The 21626-nt window shown below is 47.5% G+C and overlaps 2 protein-coding genes across 2 annotated transcripts in view; both read left to right on the top strand.

The window, feature by feature from the left end:
* The first annotated feature begins 2787 nt into the window (after window positions 1-2787).
* On the top strand, window positions 2788-4745 carry LOC124487000 (doublesex- and mab-3-related transcription factor A1-like). Its single transcript, XM_047048968.1, has 2 exons — window positions 2788-3415; window positions 3691-4745. Exons 1-2 carry the CDS (start codon window positions 2923-2925, stop codon window positions 4503-4505), a joined length of 1308 nt encoding a protein of 435 aa, XP_046904924.1. The 5' UTR covers window positions 2788-2922; the 3' UTR covers window positions 4506-4745.
* Window positions 4746-6093: 1348 nt separating this feature from the next.
* LOC124486920 (glucosidase 2 subunit beta-like) overlaps window positions 6094-21626 on the top strand; it is a 100888-nt gene continuing 85355 nt past the window's right edge. Inside the window, 6 exon segments of the mRNA XM_047048799.1 lie at window positions 6094-6292; window positions 6655-6771; window positions 7202-7297; window positions 8753-8810; window positions 9909-10026; window positions 12419-12548. Coding sequence (XP_046904755.1) covers window positions 6211-6292; window positions 6655-6771; window positions 7202-7297; window positions 8753-8810; window positions 9909-10026; window positions 12419-12548 — 601 coding nt within the window. The 5' untranslated portion in view covers window positions 6094-6210.

Raw genomic sequence — 21626 nt, 5'->3', positions numbered from 1 at the left:
TGTCAGCAGGAGAAAGTGAACTCTGCTGTGTGGCACTTGAATGACAAGGGAGTCCAACAGGGGAAGCTGATGAGAGAGCAGACACGCCAAGGCTGCAGACGTTGTTGTTGCCTGTTAACAAGGCAATATGGCCGTCCGTTGAGTGGCGTTTCTGGACACCTTGTGAGTGGTCTGTGTTGTTTTTTTTTGGGACAGCTGTTAAGTCTCCATTGGATTTCAATACATTGCACATTGCTGAAATCATATTCTAGATACAGTATAATGTTCGTTGTGTGGAACTGTCTCGAATTTGGTTCGGCATATGTTTTGGTGCAGCTTTTGCATTTTTTAAAAATGTTTTAACATTTCAAAAAACATTACAAAAAAAAACCTGTGCACTCTTTTCACGCTCTGTCCCACCCTCATCTCTCTCTCTTTCCTCGATCCATCTCTTCCATCCCCCCATCCCTCGCTCCCGCTCCATCGCTGGAGGACACGATCAGGTTTCCTACAACGAAAAGATGTGAGATTAGAGGCCACCTCGACCAATAAAGCACCTCGCAGATAAGACCCTGGTTTGGCCGGTGGAGTGCTACCACATTGGCTGGTCGGCAAGGGTGACAATGGAGACACTGTCTGCCCATGTCTAGCACACCTACCCCTCCAGGTCCCATCTCGATATTCTGCCTCAAATATATTTCAGAACTGGCTGATCATAGTAGCATGCTCTGTGTGTCTTCCATTAATGTGTCTTTCTCCCTCAGTAGGATTTCCCATCCACAGGATTTCACATAAGCTTTTTGTTGAATAAACTTTTTTCCCTCCAAGGCCTACCAGTGGCTGATACCCATCTAGCATAACGGGTTAACGCATCTAGACAAACACACAGGCCAAGCCAGCCCGCTGCTCACAGCTACCCCCCATGCATGCGAGGGATCCACCTGGTGCGTTTAAACAAAAGGCCCAGGCGATAGAGGCTTAATGCACCTAGATAAGCCCACCGGCCGCAGATGCGGACCTGAATTCCCCTTCACAATGGATGAAATGATAAAGGAATATATCTGCATGCACATACACAAGCACACACACACACAGCTGCACACACGCACGCACAGCTTGGCTTCGACGTCCCTCCCTCCTGACCATGCTGGGGGATCTCGATACTGCTCCCCCCCCATGCCCCCTGCCCCCCTCCTCCCACACACACACACACATGTACGCTCTCACTTCTTCATTGTACCAGGGACGATTTGGATGACGCGTTCATTACGGCAGAAATGTGTGTCTCGATTGAGCGTAGGTGTGCGTGGGGGTCCACGCGGGAGGTGTCCTGGCCCAGTGGTAGGTATGCACCTGATAAGGCCTGTCATCGAGGGACTGATGCAGAGGGCGGCCATGCGAAGGAGAGATGCAGACGGAGACAAAGGGATGAGGGGATGGATGGAGAGCTGCAGGGGGAGACCTCTCACGTCTCCTCGTGAAGGATCGTGACAAGCGATAGAAACTCTGTGTCATTCTATTTGCGGTTCGATTATTCGGAACATTCTACACCTGGACATCATGAAACGTGTGCCAAAAGTTGTCAATAAAGACACGAGAAAGAGGACACAGTCGCTAATACAACAGAAAGAATGTGGAATTTCCAATTTGTATTAATAAGTACAGGCTCATCTCTCCATCCAGCTGGGTGCAGATTACCTTGGGGCATCATTAGGCACAGTCTAAACCTATAAGGAATTAAACTGCTTGTATCCATACAGTCCCTGTTTAAACCTCATGTGTATTTAATCAACACCAGAGGTTGGCCCAGGGGGGAAATCTACCACCACTTATGCCCTATGCCTGATGCCCTTAACCTATATCAGTGTTTAAACCGATACCAAATTTCGTAATCATCTGTGCACATTTGAAGCAGTAAAATTACCTCTGTCCCTTTCTCTGTTATACACACACGCAAATAAAAAAATGAATCAATTATAAACACAGCATAGTACAAATATAACTGTCACTTTTAACCTGACACTGGAGGAGGTTCAGGCATTGTTTACCCTTGTGGCTTAGGAATGGGTTGCCCTGGGTGACTGTACGCTTGAATGTTTCCTATTATGCCTGATTGTTTTCATGTAATAACCAGGTTAGCAAGCTGCTGACTGCAACCTGATCTGGTACGGGGGGGGGGGGGGGGGGGAGAAAATTGACTGAAACATGTGACAAGCTGTGATTATTGTGTTTGTTCACAGATGGGCCATTGTTACGGTAATCAACAGAATAACCAAACTCAGGTAGCTAATTACATGTTTCCTTGTGGTTCCGTGGGAGCATTGTGTTGAATACTTTATCTCAATGAATACTAGAATGCTCCAGGCTGACTAAACAACCTGACGAAAGTAGCCTCATGACTCCGTTTTATTTTGTAAAGCAAGACCTACATGTAAATTGTGATGCACTGGATTTCTTTTTGATCTTTGTAACACTATTACCACACATTTAATTAATTTTATTATCCTATGGCCTTCAAATAAAGTGTTATGGGCCCAATGATGTCTATTCATCTACAATGTGCATCCATCATTCACCAATTCCAAACTAATGCAAGAGGAAAAGAAAACATGTCGTACTATAGTGTTTGGATATGTATACATATCCAGGCTTATATTGTACTGTTTATCCTTTCATTAGCTCTTGCCAGGACAAAAAATACCCATACCAGTCCCTGCATTCAAACTATTCACCTTCGCGCGTATTCATAGGCTCGTAGTAGGTTGAACAGAAAAGGGGAGTGACCACGGTGTATTATATCATGTCAAATCACCTGAAAGTGGAGTACTTTTAAGCGCACGAGTTTTGAGTGGAAGCCCCACTTGTGAGAAAGCAGAAACTGAACGAACACTGATTACTTGAACTCTGGACCTTCTGGAGAACTTGTTTACATCTCGCAGAGCAATGGACGGTAGCATCAGACCGCTTGGTCTGGCCGGGCACACTTCTTCACCTCTCTCAATCGGAGGCTTGCAGATGCCCGCTTCCCTCCTTCGTCCCCCGCCTCTCTTCCTTCGGGCCGCGGCCGCAGCAGTTTGTAATCCCTCACTGGAGAGAAGTTACCCCAGAACGCCGAAATGTGCACGGTGTAGGAACCACGGCGTGGTGTCCGCTCTAAAAGGGCATAAGCGCTTCTGTCGTTGGAGAGATTGTGCGTGCGCCAAGTGCACGCTAATTGCGGAGAGGCAACGAGTGATGGCGGCGCAGGTGGCACTCCGTAGGCAACAGGCTCAAGAGGAGAGCGAGGCCCGTGAGCTCCAGTTTATGTACAACGGCTCAGGGACAGGAGAGAGTGGAATCGCCGTGGCATCATCTCAAGGAGTAGGCCAACCTGGAAATACAAATAACGAACCGAGAGCAAGTTTTAATGTCTTTGGAGCTAACAACCCGAAGGACGGTGAGTTGTCCATGTCTGAGTTCCATCACATCAGGCAATTTTATTCTGAATTAAATTTTTTGTAAATCCCCTGTAGCTGGCATTTAAAGGTAATACATTTAGTCAAAGTTCATTGACATAGGTTATCTCTCCTGTAACAAGATATCACTATAATTAAATGTTGCAGCCATCTTTTTAGATCGGCATTTTACAAAGAGTAGACTAAAGAAGTAACAAATTTAGTCGAAAGATCAAGGACTTTTCTAATGTTCTATTTATTTGTATATATTTTTCAGATGAAAAAATGCTCAAATATAACTTATACAATGGATTCATGGGTCGATCCATCTTTCCGCCTCATCTCGCAACACTACCTTCTCCAACGGACAATAACGAGACCTCGACAAGCCAGGAGAAACACCGTGCCTTCGATAAAGAAAGTGGGAGCCAATCTCCTGTCTTCGACCAGCGATCCAACCACACAGAAAGCCCACGGTCGCTGTCATCTTCGGATCTCGAATCGGGAAGTGAGTCGGAGAGGGCCAAGGAATATCCTTCTCTGGAGCTTGGTGCAAGCGGCTGCGCGTCGAAGGACCCCACCGACGTCATGACCAAGATATTTCCCCATCACAAGCGGGAATCTCTGGAGTCGGTGTTGAAAACTTGCAAAGGTGACATTGTGAAGGCAATTGAACTGGTACTGAGCTTCAAAGATAATAATTACAACTCAGATGGTGTAGGAGTGTCTTTCTCCATTCACTCAAACGCATCGAGGCCGAATATTGGACTTCCAATGGGAGTTCTGGGCGCCATGGGTAACAAGTCTGCATTTTCCCCGCTCCAAACGCCAACAACTTCCGGGGGTGACACCCTGTACGGGCTCAACCCTCGCTTTGGCATCAGTCCTTTGCGTCTGGCCTACTCCTCCACAGGTTCTGCCATACCCAGTTTCATGTCACCATACGTGACCTCCGGACTGATGCCAGGTTTTCCACTGCGCCCGCCGTTGGACTACTCTTTCCCGGGGATGATGCGAGATCTCTCCTACTTACAGACCAAAGACTCTCTGTGCCATTCTGGTATTTACTCACGTTTAAACAATGACAAATAAAATGTGCATGGTAACTCCGCAAAAGACCAATTTGCGTTAACAGAAACATATTCCCTCATGGACTTTCATTGCCTCACCGTCTTTTTTTAGATCTGAACATTATTTGAAATGTGGTGCGAAACGTTTAACTCTAGTTCTAACCTCATACTTGATGTTTTTTCGTCTTTGAGCGTTTGTTAAAATGTATAATAAAAACGTATATTTTCAAAAGTTTGTGACAAATAAAGAATTTCAAATGAATATGTTTGTTGAAGTCCTGAAGACCACCACTGTTCTCCTGCAGTGGGCCTACTAGGTAACACAGTTAATGACATATTAGTTGTAAGCCTATCAATAAAATCTGACCAGTCCTTAAGTCTATAAATCATATGATAGGGCAGTTTTCTATTACCCACATTACATTATCCACAACTAAGGCCTACAACATTAAATTACAATATTTAAGATAGGCCTTCATATCTGCATATAGCCTATAAAAACACACACATACACACTATTTGCTTAAACAGTAGCAGTGTAAGTCTACTCCCATCTCCCCTAACTTCAGAATTGTCAAAGTTATTGACTTTTAGTTTACATTAACATGTACTTGCCATATACATTTATTAACTTCCCATGTTTAACCAGGGATAGTTCAAAGCATTTTGATAGCAGGTGTAACATTGCACTCGCCAGAAGCAAGCTCCTCTCAATAACTACATTATGCAATATTCAAGGTCCTCAGGAGTCTCAGTTCCATGTTTTCATAGCATTTATGAAATGTGGTCTAAAGCGCTTGAGTATTTACACTCCACCGATCACTATCTATCTTTTGCCCTCTTTATTGAAAAGTAAGTAAGAGAAAAATGAGAGGAATATATTTGCTTCAAAAATGATATGGGTCACACACTGTGTGACACACAGGTCTGTTTGACGAACCCATTTCACAGATTGTTCTGATTCTCCAAATTCAGCATTTAGGACTACAGTCATGCAGGGAAACATTTTCTTATAGGAATTATATTTCTGAGCCTATTTTCTCAAAAACGGCTCCAGACTATGAAATAGCCTACTCTATCAACGTAAGCACACATATCGTCAACTACCATCTGAGTCTGACAATGTTTTCGTCAGGTAGACCTGTCTCCTATATTAGTAAAAACACAATTTCCAGAAACATCTTGAAGGATATTTTAACAACATCTGGGGTTCAAATGTAATATTTTGAAATATCTTGTAAAACATGCACACGCTGTTTCTAACAAATCCAGTCAGCAGCTACAGGATGTTCTCTCAGAGCTGTCAAGAACAGCACAGGTAAGTCACCAGGCTCTTAAGGTTTACTCGTTAAATTCCAACAGGCTATATGATTTATTGTGTGAAGTGCCGAAACCGGGGAAGTCTAGTAGGCCTAAGTCTTGAATTTTCCTAAATGCATTTATTTAAGACTTGGCTTGAAGGTCTTTCATAGATTCAATTACAACGCATGAGCTTATAAAATGTCAAGTTGGTTATCTGAATCCAGGTAGCCACGTCTGTCGTATTGTAATTTGTAGGAAAAGAGCGCGCTAGACGTCAACAGAACCATGCAGGCGTCACGTGACTATAATACAGGAAGCACTGACACTGGCAACTCGGGATGCTGAACTAAAATTTGAGTACGAAGAGCATTCAGCTGTTTTATATTTGGTCAGGACAGTAATGTTGGCATAACTAGACATCTGACATGCATTGCCATATTATAATTGCTGTGATTCTATGGTCTGTTGGTATAGAGTCGCGGAAATTGAGAGGAATTTCTCTGTCGTGTAAGTGTCCCATCCCAAACTCATTCCATCCAATGTAGCATGCTGCCGTTGCTATTAGTAAACAAACCACTGACTGACAGCATACCGTTCCTTTCGTATTAGTTGTATTGTATATAATAACTCTACAATTGCAGATTTTCTTATAAGATATAGAATGAAACCATCTCCGCTTAATGCTTATTTGTGATGTTTAGCGGTAAAATGTTGGTATAGCTCAACCGACTAACCTTCATACATGACTCTCAGTGTTAACAGGCAACTGCCTGTCACAGGAATTGACAGCCTAGATGCATACATAGAGTAGATGTGTTCATGCAATATACAACATCTACTTGACTTTTACATACATTTTATGTGTACAGATAAAAGATTCTACAGAGAAAGAAAGTCCTTCCTGTGTATTGATGGGTCCAAAATGATTCCCTTTGAGCAAGTGAATGATGACTACTGTGACTGTGCCGATGGCTCAGATGAACCAGGTACAGATGTGTGAAATGAACCACTATAGGAATTCTGTACTTATTTTGAATATATAGTAATTTATGAAAATATGATGTAGCTTGAAGTGTATTTTATGACCAGGCACTACTGAAAGCTTGCTGAAGAATCATTGCAAACTGTACCCTGGACAAATACCAGCACTCTCTAAGAGGAAGACAACCTCTGTCCTCTGTATTATTAATGGAATGACACTGCCACCTCTAGAGTATGCACGGAAGTGCATTAATACCTACATGTAAAGCTACACAATGATCAGGATGATGTAAAGATTTCAGAACAGGAAAGGCCAGGGCATGTATGTTCATAGGTTATATAAATCACGGGGTAGAGCTAACGGTGTCTATTTCAAACCACGGCTCAGTGAATATACTCGGATGTACGGCATCTCTAACCATGTGACCCCTGCAGGCACCTCCGCCTGTCCTAATGGCCGATTCTACTGCGCCAACCTGGGCTTCCGCCCTCACTATATCCCCTCATCGCGCGTCAACGATGGCATTTGCGGTAAGGTCTACATTTTTACCATGCTATCGCCCCAGCAAGCTCATCCTCTCAGATACCTACATTCGATTTGAAGGCAGTGGCTACCACAGAAGACTACCGAGAATATCCCCAACCACTGCCCATAGATGTACCATGGGTGGCAGACCGACGGTATTAATTACCATTATGAACTGCCCGTTACAGTTTTCCATGTGAATGGAATCACTCGGTGACATCACCGCTGCTGAATGCAGTGAGCGTGGCTCCCGATTTACCACGAGTACTTCTGGAGTGATGCCCCACTGGTAGGTTTTCCACTGTGTGCGAGCAAACACACTTAGAACGCTGTCGGCAGATTGACAGGTTGGAAGTTGTTACGCCCGCTGTCACATCCTTTTGTAGTGGGAAAACAAACAGAGGAATAAAGAGATCGACAGAGCAAACAGGACTCCCCTCCCCCTCCCCCTCCCACCCGTTTTCCAACAGCTTTTCCCCTGCATCGAAATGTCACCCCCCCCCGTTCTTTCTCCAGTTCCTGTATATGCCCGCCATACTCAATCCCTTAATTAGATCATTTTCCACCCCCCCTCCCCCCATATCACCCCCTTCCATCCCATGTCTCTGAGAACTGCCGGCTTTGGAGAAAACGTAACGTTTCTCCCTTATCGACGCCCCCTCCCCGTCACCGGCCTTCCTGACGGCTTTTGATGACGCCAGGCGGCAAGCGGCGGAGAGATAGCGAGGCAACACTGAAAGGGAGTGGGGGTGGGGGAGGGGTGGGTGTGGGGGGTAGAGAGGGGAGCGGAAGGGTGCGTTTGATAGCTTTTCCGTACCCCCCTTTCTGACTCTTTTCTCTGTCCTCTCCCTCTCCTCTTCCTCCTCCTCCTCCTCTTGTGTTCTCATCCGCGACGGCCTTGAACAGAGCCACTTAGAGCTTGAAGTCACACTGCTTTTTTTCCCCCTTCTTCTTCTTCTTCTCTCGCGGCTCCGAGAAAGCTTTTACCGTGCTCGGGCACCAGAGCTCTAATGCGCTATAGCCACTGCTCGCCAATAGGGGTTCTGGGTAATTGAGGAGTTTCACACTGTGACCATTCTCTCTGCCTGATCCCAGCGACTTCCAAACTGAAACCAGATCTAAGTACTCATGTTACCACTTGCCAGGCGCCGCTAGGCATTCTGGGAGCAATCCTCTCAAGTAGAGGATTGAAGGAGTGTGATTTCCGATATTTGAAATAACTTACCCCTTGATGCAACGTGGATTGATGAACTGTTAGCATTGTTCTTATTGGTTTTCCAACCACCAGGTTTCCCGGCAGTCTCTTCCTTTTAAACATATATGAAGGAGAAAAGTATGTACGCACGCAGGCCAGAGAGATACCAAGACAATCGGGCCATGAGTGAGTGTCCCGTGGTGTGTTGTTTACTTGGCCGACAATGTGTTTGATTCATCTGTCTCTCTCCTGTTCCTTCTGGCAGACTGCTGTGATGCTTCCGATGAGTATAACAGTCACACGCGCTGCCAGAACTCCTGCAGGTTAGTTGGCCAGGATTGCATCCACAGTCCCACCGAGTTGGTCATAGATCTCAAGTTTGAGACTGGTTTGGTAGGACCAACGGGGGATTCATGTGGGCGGTGGAAGTACGACCACCGGAGGATTTGTTTTGAAATGAATCGACACGTCCCCTAAATGCTGTCCTTTGTTTAAATGTGCATTTAGTCTATAGGTTTGATATCGAAAAAGTCGTTTTCCAACGACCCCTTTACTGACATGCATGTTGTTTTAGGACTGTTTTATGAAAGGAAGGAGGCCATGTTGTAGTGACATAACCCAGCACCAGGGGGCATGCTTTCACTTTGATAAAAACCATTGCCCCGTATTTTCATGACTTCTTTAGTAATCCAACTCCTGCATAATGTACATAACACATTAGGGTTGTGCCTTTAAGAGTTCAACGTTGATATGGAGATTCTGCTGCGCCACATCATTACACATTCTCATTTACAATCTTATGTTACTTACAGTGGAATTGCTACATTGTGAAATTGAACTTAAACGGCTCATTAGGTCTTTGTTGAAAATAGCACCAGAAGCTTTAAAGTTAAATAGAGACATTACAAATGCCATTTCAGAAATGACTTTTTTTGGTCTGGAATACGTGTTTTAACCCAGTCCAAACGGTCACTGAGGGCACAATGTTTACAGTTCGTTACCCAATTTGCATACTTCCTTCATTGGGACTGATGACATTAGTGTAACAAAACAATTTTTACCTTAAGCACCACTTACATAAGGTTCCGCCATTTGTAAACAGAAGCCTAGATTCTCAGCCAACTACCTCAAAATCCCAAACAAACAAACATTACAAATCATAACAACCTCAAAAAAGCCTGTCCCTTTAGTATCCCTTACAACAACCAAAAAATGACTCTGAAAAAAATAAAAATACAATTCTCAGCCAAACGATCCTTCCTCAACTTATTTACCCACCGATGTTGACCCACTTTGGATTCAAAGAGCACCGTGGGCCCTCCAGAATAAAAGCGTGCCATCTCCAGGAGATGCCAAGGAGGTACTAGAGCCAGCGGTGCCTCGCCGTTTCTGGGCTGTAGTGATGGCCTGCTCTCTTCTAGGAATCTGGGACGGAGGGAGCGAGCCGAGGTGGAGGGTCAGATGAGGACTCTGGACGAGGGACTCCGGCTCAAGCAGCAGCACATCGAGGAGGGGGTTACGGTGTGGAGGGAGAAGCAGGTAACGGCAGCTGTGGCGTGCTGGCTGAAGCGAGCGCGCTCGCTGAAGGCCAAGGCCAGCGAAGACATTTAGCTAGCACTCCATCGCTAGAGTTAGGCTACCATTCCTCATGCTACTGATGAAGCAAGAGTACTGTTCGTCTCCTCACTAATGGAGGGACTAAGTTAAGCAGAGTTGACGGTTTTAAAAGTATTCGCAATCAGCAGATTGGAGAGAGACTTTCCATAACCCCCTCGATGTAAAGATGACCAGTTCAGACACAACGGAACTAGCATAGTCTCTCTGAGGCATGAACGTCCGAGGACCGTGTTTATATCGAGAACAACAGAGATAACATACAGCCAAAAGGTGTTTGTTATTATAGGCTGGCGGATACAACATCATAGAACTGTGACTTTCATCAGAACACAGTAGGTTACCGTAGGAACACATAGGAATGGATAATAAGACAGAATATATGAACAGATGATGAGGCTGATTGTAATCCACAGAAGCACATAAGGAACCCCATTTCTTCCACACTACCCAGGGAGACTCCTTTACAGCTTAACGCCCCTCGCCCTTTGTGTCTCAAACCATAGGTCCACCGAAAACTGTGGGCATTGTTAATCCATTTTTGTCAACTGGAGGGTGTCAACTTCTTCGTCGTTTTAATTGTGTTGTTTAAAATGTGCTACTTCGCAGTCACACACGATTCATTTCAAGGTGTGGTGAACAAGCTGTTTTGACAACCGGCAACTGCTGCAGTTGAATGTCACTCTCATGCACATGGTCAGTATGATAGACTGTCTGCCAGCAAGCGAATGCATACACACCAAAAATGTACCAATGCTCACACACGCCCACTTGCACACACACACACACACACACACACCCACACACACACACGTGTGCACACGCTTGCTCGAGCACACAGACTCCTCTGATTGCTTGATGATAAGTCTATACTTTGTGCACTCGGTGCATTTTCGGTCGGATATTTCTGTTCCAGTGTTCATTTCTCCGGGAAGGTGATTGACAGGTCCAGGCTGAGGGCGTGCATAGCCCCCCCCCCCCCCATCCCCCTGCACCCGCTCATCTTCTCTTCTGGTTGTGTCTCCATTGATATGGCGGGGGAAGGGGGGGGGCTAGTCTCTGGAACACAATGACTCAAAGCGAATCGCCCGAGGGGGTCAAAGGTCAGAAAAGAGCAGCACCGGAGGAGACACAGAGCTAAATGTAGCCACTCGGAATTGCGTCGGTGGTTTTTGTTTGCAGGTTTGAAGTCCCCGTGGAACCGATTCCGGAGCTGTTGGTTGTTACAAACTGCTGGATCAGTCCTGCAGATATAAACTGAGAGCATGCTAGCGCTAGCATTAGCACCATTTGTGTCCATTGGGGCATGGTATTAGCGTTTGAGTACAGTAGATTGACAGGTTTGGCTGTACGGTTTACTTTTGTTTGGCAGCACTGTGCTTTGGAGCATAAGCATCGTAGCTTTGCTTTTTGGTACACAGTATACAATATTAGAAGGCGGTTCTGTCGACCCTAACTTGATAGTATGTTTCAGAGGCACTTTTCCCTCCTGCAGCTAAGTACTGAGGGCCAGGTATGCTCTTGCACACTCCAAATGGAGTCCATAAATCACTGGAGCAGGTGAGTGTGGATAAGAAGGCAACATGCCCCAGAAAGTTAGTCATCCCTATCCAAACTTCAGCTAGAATCCATCACTGCATTATGAGCAACTCAAGAGAGGAGATTGGAAAGTAATATTGACACGCACACGCACACGCACACACACACACACTCACACACACACACAGGCTCGCTGCTTTTTTTCTTCTTAATTGGCCTATTACAGAGAGTGATGATAGTCTATGCTTTGCTGTCATTTGGTGTCATTTTTGGGGCAGCAGTAATGCTGGTAGACGCAGGTGATTGAAATAGTCCATTGTGTAGTCTCCTCATGTCCTACACAGGCACAGCAGCTGGTCGTTGTGAAAACAGACAGAGGGAGACTTGAAAAGGAGCCTCCATCCTTGATATTTGTCATTAAATCCTTTCCGACGCTCCACTTTTGAAGTTTGGGTTCACCCCGGGTCGCCGTTGTTTTGTTTTTCTCTTTGTCGGCGGCGTTACCCAAACAACCAGCCGCCGTTACACAACCCCATCGGCCCGTCTTCACCGTCGCCACACAACCCCGCTCTGAGCCGCCGCGGAAGCTGTCGTCACAGCGTGCCATTTTTTGTCAATTTGCAGGGTAGTCGTGTGCCGTCAGATGTTCCTATTTCATTTTACAGCCGTGCTTAGCTTGGAGCAGGCGCGGGGGAGGGAGGAGGAGGAGGAGGAGGAGGGGGGGGGGGGTGACAGGAAGTGACACTATCAGCCTTGACAGCCTTGCGTTCCTCCCCAGGCCCAGCTCCGAGACCTGCAGCGTCTGTCTGAGGACTTGCAGACCAAACTGGAGGAGCACCGGAGGAGCAGAGGAGAGGCGGAGCGGCTCACCCGACAGGAAAGAAAGGCACCGGAAGCGGAGGATAACGGTGAGCGACGGAGGACAGGGGGGGAGGGGGGGGTTGGTAATTAGCTTTCCTGAATTCCGAGCGGCGACTCCACCGTGGACAGGTGGACGGGGCTGGCTTTTGACGGAGTGCCGAAAGGGTTCGTTTCATCTTTCACTTTTAGGGCTGCGGTTACGGCATGGCCGAGGTCAAGGTTTGACATATAGAGAGGCGACTGTATTAGTTAGAGATGCCCCGGGGGTTAAAGGTCACCGTTACAGTCAGCTAGGAGCACTGGGAGGAGTAGCAAGGTTGAGCTCCATTTCATTCCCATGCAGCCACGTTTGATGGAGGCGAATTGATCCCGGTGACCCTGCGGGCTAGTGGTCAGGATGACAAATGGCTCGGCCACAGATAAAACCCACGGGGGGGGGGGTTTCAAACATCCGCTGAAGACATGAGGGAGAAAATGAACCAGAGAGTGCTCAGCGACGGAATATTCCGGCAAACGAGAAAGCCCCTCCTTTACGTTCAACCCTGAGGGACAACTTGCTTATGACTCACTCAAAATTCCCTCATCGTGCCCCGCACATTCATTATTACTCCACTTCTACCACTGTTGCGCTGCTGGGAGACTCGATGAGACTGGATTGGAAGAGGAGGACACTCACAATTTACACTACGGGTCCGTCAGGACTTTAGATCCATTATGTTCAGGGGGTGGGGGGGGCAAACAAAGGTTTGGATATTTATATTGGATCAGAATGGGGCTCTGTTTGGTTTGCATAATTAATCAATGTGACTCAGACTCCAATGTGGTAAGGGAGAACGACTCGGGAGTGAAGGAGAGAGCCCTAAACGAATTTGTCACTCACTTTGTCGAACGTTGCCATTGTTTAATGTAGCCCAGCCCCCATTCCACCCTCCCTCCAGTATCTTAGTCTTAATGGAGACATAATGTTATGTGTCAGCGATTTCCCCCTCGATTCTAATGTTGTGCCTCAGTGTTGTGTTTGCCGACGAAATTGACAGTGGTTTTTTGTTGTTTTTGCTTTCAACAAACAGCGAAAACCGCGCAGCCAATAAACAAAGAAACGTTACACCCCCCCCCCCCCCACACACACACACACACCCACCCTCCCTCCCTCATAAATCCTCACTGAACCATCCGTCTTCCTTCTAAATTTACATCTGTCCTTCTCTGCGTCCTAACCGGTCCAGATTGATTTACTGTCTGGTTGCCGATCTCGCCCCCCAGTAAAAAGTTTTTGATTGGAGGAAAGGTCACTTGACTTTGGCGCCGCCGCTGATCAGCCATCCATCACGCTCCTGCCGTGCCGGCTGACCTTTCCTGGGCTCCTTTTAATGACACGTTAATGACACGCGTGTGGGCGTAACCGGGCATCGTGTTCCCGGGTACCCGCTCCCCTTTCCATTACAGCTCATCTTCGGGGCGTTGCAACCATCAATTTTCATTTCCGCGCCCATGCTTGGGCGCCGCCGCTGCATCCGCCGTTCATCCATCACAGCTCTGTTTGGCGTCTCTAACGACTGTTTGTGCGTTTGTGAGTGTGTGAGACGGTCAAAGTGTGTGTGTGTGTGCGCGCGTGTCGGTAAATGGGCAGTTTTGAGGGAAGTGTGTGTGTTCAGAAGGTAGACCGAGGTTGTGTTGGCCCAAGGGCTAGCCAGCTAGCCAGCCAGCCAGCCAGCCAGCCCGCAACATGTGACATTACACGTTGATTAATACCAGACTCAAACGGAATAAGCATCGTTAATCTGCCAGCACCATAAATCAACAGCACTTTATGGATCCCCCCTGGGCCCTCTCTCTTATTGGGTGGTGTTGCTGGCTGATAAGGCTGCTCCATACCCTTTGATTTCATTCCCAGAATTAAAAATGCTGCCTTGGAACGAGTGAAATCAGGGAATATATAAATTCGACTTTGTACCTTGATTGAATATTAGATGCGATCTCGCTAATGCATCACCCCGGAGCGCGGTGTTTTTGAAAATGTGTTTATTTCCTCTCTCTGCCTGCTCCAAGATTGTGCTGCTCGCTGGCATAACGTATGCAACACTTATTCTCATGCCTCCGGAAATCCTCTCATTGTCAGAGAAAGCAGTCGTTTACATGGGGAGATGCCATGTTTTTACCAAGACTTTGTACTGTACAAACAGATGATGTTTGTATGTTGTCACGGTCGCACGCAAATCTGTATGGCTCTTTTTATGTTCACTCGGCATCATTAGTCAGTGGTTCGAGGGACTTTGGCGGTGTGTGTGTGTGTAGGATGTGTGTGTGTAGTATATGTGCGTGTTTCCGTATGTGTACATGCGCACTGTATATATTTAGACGCGGAGCCTTACAGCAACCTTCATCGAATGATACAGCCTTACGGTGGCATTCACATCTACTGTACTTTGGGGTTGATCCCAGCTCACTAACAGGAAAGAACAGCAGTGCATGGCGTGCGTCATGCGCCTCATCCTCATGCGTTAGACACGCTAGGCGCATAACCCCATCGCCTCCCTCTCCAGTAAACATACTGTGGTCTCACTTTATGTTCCACGCTACAATGTATGGTTAGGCCTACAACCAGTTCTACCATGAGCTAGTATTACAACACTATGTTCTGACCACCAGCCAACGCCCTGAATCCAGCTATGTTAGGGGCGAGACGCACTTCAAATTGGGACTGATTGATGAGTGGACGAATCATAATTGGTCGTGTTAACCCGTCTACCGACATGGGCCCCAGCTTACCTGCCCTTTGGAATTGGAACGTCTAATTGAACATCCATATCAGCCCCAAAACGCAAAGCAGAAGAAACACACACAGTTAGGAGACATTACGGCTCATGCACTGCCTGTTGGTCGCTCCATTAAGACTCACCCTTTAGCGAGCCAAAATGGAGTCTTCTCTTTTGATTTCCCTTGCCATTGATCAACCCTGTCTCGGGGGCTTCATACAGTGTTATTGAGCATCGTAAAGGAGATCCACTATTGATGCCCTCTGAGGAAATAACACAACAACATTGTGTTTAAGGGGCCAATGCTTTTGGGAATTGATTGTAAACGAAGAACAGGAAAAGGGAGACGGAACAGTATTTGAGAGTTGTAGGACTGGGGGAATCGGAGGGGTTGACTGCCTTGGTTTAAGATGACGCCCTGTACTGAAATACGATGCAACGGTAAAGATGGAGTTGTTCTATTACAGACGTAAGTATTCCGTTGACTTGAGAGTGCTCAAATTGACTTTCTCTCCACCACGCGTCGCGGGGAAAAGAAGGCGGCGAAATGCATTGACAGAACACCAGACACACAGCACGGCACCGTACCGTCTCATATCAAAGACAGACCTCCTATGAACCCAGCCTTTCAATCCGGCACGGTCCAAATCGAAAGAGCGGGTCTTTCGAAAGCGCTTCGGAGCCCCGGGACGCTCACGGCGTGCGCGCGAGGCGGACCCTCCACGCCCGCGTCGCCAGCCAGGCAAATGCTGGTCGCTAAAGCGGATTAGCGCGGAGACGCGAGCTCCAGCGACTCCATTACCAGCGCTAAGATCTCCATCGGGCACTCCCGCTGCGGTGATGTAGCCTTCAAAAAAAAGGAAACGCCGCACATTAGTGATGGGAAGTTCGGTTCTTTTTACTGATTCGGTTCTTTGAATCTCGTTCAGTAAAATGAACGAATCTTTTTTCGAGTCATTTGTTCATTTCAGGGGGGGGGGGGGGGGGGGGTTGGGGGCTATACGTCCACTGCAAAGGACGTATAGCCCCTATACGTCCACTGTAGGTTAGTGCATGACATGTGCACCAGCAAATACTATTTCAAAATAAATTCCTGCATTAAAATAATGTATCATGAGTTTGTATGATTTGGTCATGTATTATCACACTAGCATTTAATTATCACGTCAAACAATTACACTGCACTAAACTGTAAGTGTAAATGTAAAGTGAAAATAACAAAACCAGTCAGTATGATGACTTATCATACTGCGAATATCATTCATTCACGTCTTACTAAAACAGCGGCCACGCGAAAGGGAATAAGGAAACTGTTTCCTCTACTAAAAAATACAATGCGGGTCACGTGAAAAAAGGATCCAAAGACTCGTAGAAAGACCGAGTCGGGGAAGGAACTAATCATTCGTTTCCTCTATCTACAGAGCCTATGCAGGTCACGTGAAAAATGATCCAAAGACTCGTAGAAAGACCGAGTCGGGAAAGGATTGAATCGTTTGTTTCCTCTTGCTACAGCCTATACAGGTCACGTGAAAAATGATCCAAAGACTCGTAGAAAGACCGAGTCGGAAAAGGAACGAATCGTTCGTTTCCTCTAGCTACAGAGCCTATGCAGGTCACGTGAAAAATGATCCAAAGACTCGTAGAAAGACCTAGTCGGGAAATGAACGAATCACTCGTTGAGAGGACTCGTTACTCCCGAGGCCTTATAAGGATTTGTTCAAAATGAACGAATCGTTCACGAACGACACATCACTATCGCACATTGTTTTGACAGAGAGCGAGAGGGACGGCATTACCCACTCGGTCGTCTCGCGTTTCTTCATTAGCCGTCCGACGGGCTCCTCGCACTCATTCACCGCGCTGTCAGAAGGCCCGTGGTCTGGCAACGCATGCTGAGAGAAGAAGGGGAAGTAAATCCGCATCGAATAACAAAGCCTCGTTCCCATTAGTGGGAGAAGGCACTGATTACCCGAGCATGTTTTGAAGAGCCGTCTCAAATGCCAAACCATCTTAAGCTTTGGGTTCACATCGAGGTTTCCTCAACCCCCTAATGATATATGCTTGTCTTTTTTTCCCCCATACATGAACCCCCCCCCCCCCCCCAATAAACCTACCAAGATGGTAATGGTACAGCCCGATATGGAAGTTACATGAGGAGTGCAGTTCAACCAGAGTTCTTGTGGGTTTCCTCGAGTTCAGCCGTAATCTAGTGGTTGACCTGGTTTTGTTCCTCTAGCATCTCTCTAACCCACTCCTAACTCCCCTGTTTTTCTAATGGTGGATTAGCCTGTTCCTGAACTGTGCGATGATTAGCAAGATCACCTAGTGTCAGTGAGGTGAGCTCAAATACATGCGATGAATGATGCATATGAGGAATAGGTTAATATCGGCTGGTCCTCGTGTAAGATTTCGGAGATATCTCACATTCCGGTTCTCTCTGTCTTTGGCTCTGTTTTGTATGATCCAGATTCATTCAGCACCCTGTGTCCAATTCGGGCCTAATGTCAACACAAGGATGCATGTTATTTTGGTGGTAAACATTAAGATGGTGAACAAGCTCATGGCTGAGCTCTCTTCTCGACTCCTGTTTACACAATGTCCCAGAAAAGATCCCATTTATCTTTTATACTTTCAGTACCCGCATGGATATGTGCACTAGGTAGCAAGATAGGCTAATATTTACAAATACAGTATGTTGCTTTGTGTCATTGAGACTGCTGTTGTGGTTGGATAGCAAACGCCTTTTTGGGGGAAAGTATCGCAGGAAGTGTCGCCCTGGGTCATTTCTTAAGAGCTGTTGAACGTCCTCTTTTTTCAAGAACAGTGGTGTGGTTGTCTGGGCTTTGTTAGAACCCTACCACAACGCGTAAAAATGGTTTCCATCGAGAGAGAAAAAAAAAAGGCAGCGCTCCCTGCTAATGCCGTGTGCCTCGCGCGAATCCTCGGCGGATCGACCCGGTTACAAAAGAGGCGTCCGCGCCGTGTGTGTGGAGTGTGTCGGAGGTATGGATTCGGGGGGGGGGGGGGGCTCTTCCTTTAGTGTTCCGCTCCTCTCTCTTCTTTGTGCCTCACTCATTTTACGAGCTTCTCTCTCGCTCTGCGAGCCATCGCTACGGTAACGCTTGCCGGATGAGTGATGGTGTCCATTATTAACATAGCGAGCTGTGTTTGTGCCGTCTGCCGGGAGAACCGGTGCCTTCGACCTTGCCTTTCTCTCCCTCTCTCATTTTTTGCTTTGTATATTTCTCTCCCCCCCCCCCCCCCCCCCGCCACTATCTATGTCTCTCTCCCTTTCCCTCTCTCATTATATTTGCTGTCTGTTTGGAGAGCCAGTGTCTCCCTGACTCCCCCCCCCACACACACTTTTTCCACTTCTTTCTCTCTTTTCGGCTCCTCTCTTTCTCTCTCCACTCATTTCCCCCCTCGCCCCCTCTCTGCCTTCTCATTCTCTCGCCGGGAAATCTTTCTTCTCCACTGTCTGTCTCTGGCAGCCGCGGCTCTGCGGCTGAAGGGAGGGATGAGACCGTCTCCCACCAGACGAGGGCAGGCAGGAAGGATGGAGGGACCCAAGAGCGTGCAGATGGGTCGAGAATGTCAAGCAGTAGGGTGGGGATAGCACGCTGCTCAAGCAGAAAGGGAGAAAGGCCATTGAGATGACAGATGCAGCGTATCCCTTTGGCGGAAGCACATCGCCACGTCGGGTGTACTGCGCCCCAGTTGGAACGGTGATACGAGATGGGTGCACTCAGGTTAAATGTTTCGACGGCACTGGGTTAAATACATGCCACCTGAGTGTTTGTCAAATGAAGAAATTCAGCTCTTATTCGTGTTTCCGAACGCTATTGAACCAACCCCGGCATGCCTGCATGGAATAAATTGTGGTTCAGATCTCAGTACTTTAGGGGGTATCTAAACGCAAGGATTTTCACATGTACACACACACACACAGCCGGCGTACTGTAAAGTGAAAAAAATGCTAATTTCACAATTAGCTTTTCCGTAATTACCCAAATCATGTACAGAAAGGTAATTGCGGCGGATGTGTAATTAGCATTATGTAAAGTGCTTCTTTCTCCATCTTAGGGGCCAATCAGCTTGGCCCTTTAGACTCCCAGCTCGGGCTGATGATGAGGGAGATGTTTAGTCACGAAAGGAGAAGAGAACTTCCTCTCTCTCTCGCTCCGCTGAATGCCAACCAGGAGGGGAAAAAATAGAAAAGAAATCTGTGGGGGTGTGGGAGGGGGGGGGGGGTATGGTTATGGGGTGGGAGTGGGGGGCACACACACACACACACACAGCTCTGTGAATAGGAGTAGTGAACAGAGAAGGGGGAGGGGGAAATCACTTCATCGTACCAGCGTCGAGCACAAAGCTCCCTGATTGCATTCTAGATCCTGACACGCTTTTTCTACAGTGGAACCAAATGTTCTCTCACAGCATGACTGACTCATCGCCTGATTGGCCGACCATCGCCAGCTCCTCAGCCCTCCCGCCCAACACTCGTCGTTCCACCTCTCTGTCCCTACAGCCGCATCCAAACCGACCTCTCCGCCGCACTGGGAAACGCAGTGTTGTCGGGGGTTGATATTCTGTGAAATGTCATTCAAATTCCACCCATTTGTAACCATTTCTGATGGTTGGGAAATGTTGTTTTGACTTTTTTTTTTTTTTGCTTTCTCCAGGTCCCGTGCTCCTATTTGGAGTCGTTCAGTCGTATTTTGTAAGTGATCTGTGAAGTGAATGGTTCTTTGTGTCTCCTTAAGGTGTCAGAAGTCAGAACAGGACGGCAATCAGCATTTCCCACGCGTTGGACAGCCATAACGATAACAGGTGAGGACACTTGAATCATTCCTCCGACACGTGACACCTCGAAGGACCACCGTTCCAAATCACAAACATGAATGAATCATTTCCAGCGACACAAAGACGGCAAAGATTTAAAAGACAGAGGAAATGGTGTTCACGCCAATCAGGATTACTGGAGAACAGCTCTGAAAGGTGCAAGACTACACAAAGTCAAAGCAGCCATTTGAAATCCCACTTTCAAATACTTTCGAGGTGCTCAAAGTAATTCCAGCGAGAACTTCAGTTTGGCACCCACTGAAGTTTCTCCACCTCATCCCTCCATGTCCACCTCGATATACGGCATAGGTACTGTATACATATACACTGTATACCTATCTGATAATGATTGATACTTTCTCTCACAATCTCTCAGAAAGATAAATGGCCGACCCCCAAGGGCCCTGCTCACGTCGCTGTGCACATCCTCCCACTCTCTTCCTCCCCTAACTTGGCTTCTCTGAGCGTCATTCGTCTTGGAGAGCCGCCCCCCCACCTCGCTCCCCCCCCCCTTCTCCCGCCCCCCCCACCTCGCCCCCCCCCCCTCCCCCTTCCTCCCGCCCCCGCCTCACCCCGAACTACCCCGCCTCGAATCGTTTGTTCTCCCCCGGCATCAAAAAGCAATTCATCGCCTTGTTTGCGTTGCATCATCTCCCCCACCCGTCGAAAGCCCCGACAGGAACCCCGTTGTCACGGGCGAGCCCGGCGAGGCGTCCGACTTGCTGCCGTGAGCAGTGTTTAACCTCAGCCGGCGCTTTATGGGGAACGGCAGCCGTTTTGCTTTTCCAGGGAGATATTTAAATTTCCTCTTGGCTTGCAGAAAAGCAAACAGGGATCTCCGTTGAGCCCTATATGCACCTCCCCCCCCCACCACCACCAGCAAATCTTCCAATCTCCTACCCATCTGCCCCCGCCTTCTCCTCAAAGGAATCAATACTGCTCAAGCTAACGGGGCATATTCTTCCGGAGAGGGATAGGGGCTGGGGATTGTAAAGCAGGAGGGCGCTATAATACATATGGCCGCGTCCGGGAGGAAGTGCTGGCACAAGCGCTTTCCCTCCCCGCCGCTAGCGCCTCCTAACCCATTCCTAGAGGCCCCGGGATGGGCACCATTATTCAGCCCGCCGGGTCCGCTCGCTCGCTCGGTCATCCCTCCTCTCCCCCTCCATCCCCCCCCCCATCCACCCCCCACCCTCCATCGCAGACCACGTCCGTTTACGGTCCGGCTTAAACAAATACATTACGCAGCGTTTTTTATGCTGCCGGCTGCTTTCAGTCCATCCGTCATCAGGCTCTGGGGGCCCGGTTAGCTAGCTCATGGCATGTCTGGCATTTTGACGTTTATTTACATGAGACGACAGGCGAGAATTTGTATGCCTTGCGACGGTGTAAGCCGTGTCACCATAAAGATGCAAAGTTGTGGGCCCTGAATTGCATTATTCTCTGATGCTCTCTGACGGAAAATGAGATTAACTTGCACACTGCGGGTTCCTATCTCGTGAAAATACCTCTTTTTTTATGCCCCTA

The sequence above is a fragment of the Hypomesus transpacificus genome, chromosome 25 (assembly GCF_021917145.1).
Source record: "Hypomesus transpacificus isolate Combined female chromosome 25, fHypTra1, whole genome shotgun sequence".
NCBI lineage: Eukaryota > Metazoa > Chordata > Actinopteri > Osmeriformes > Osmeridae > Hypomesus > Hypomesus transpacificus.
This window is presented reverse-complemented; position numbering and strand designations above follow the sequence as displayed.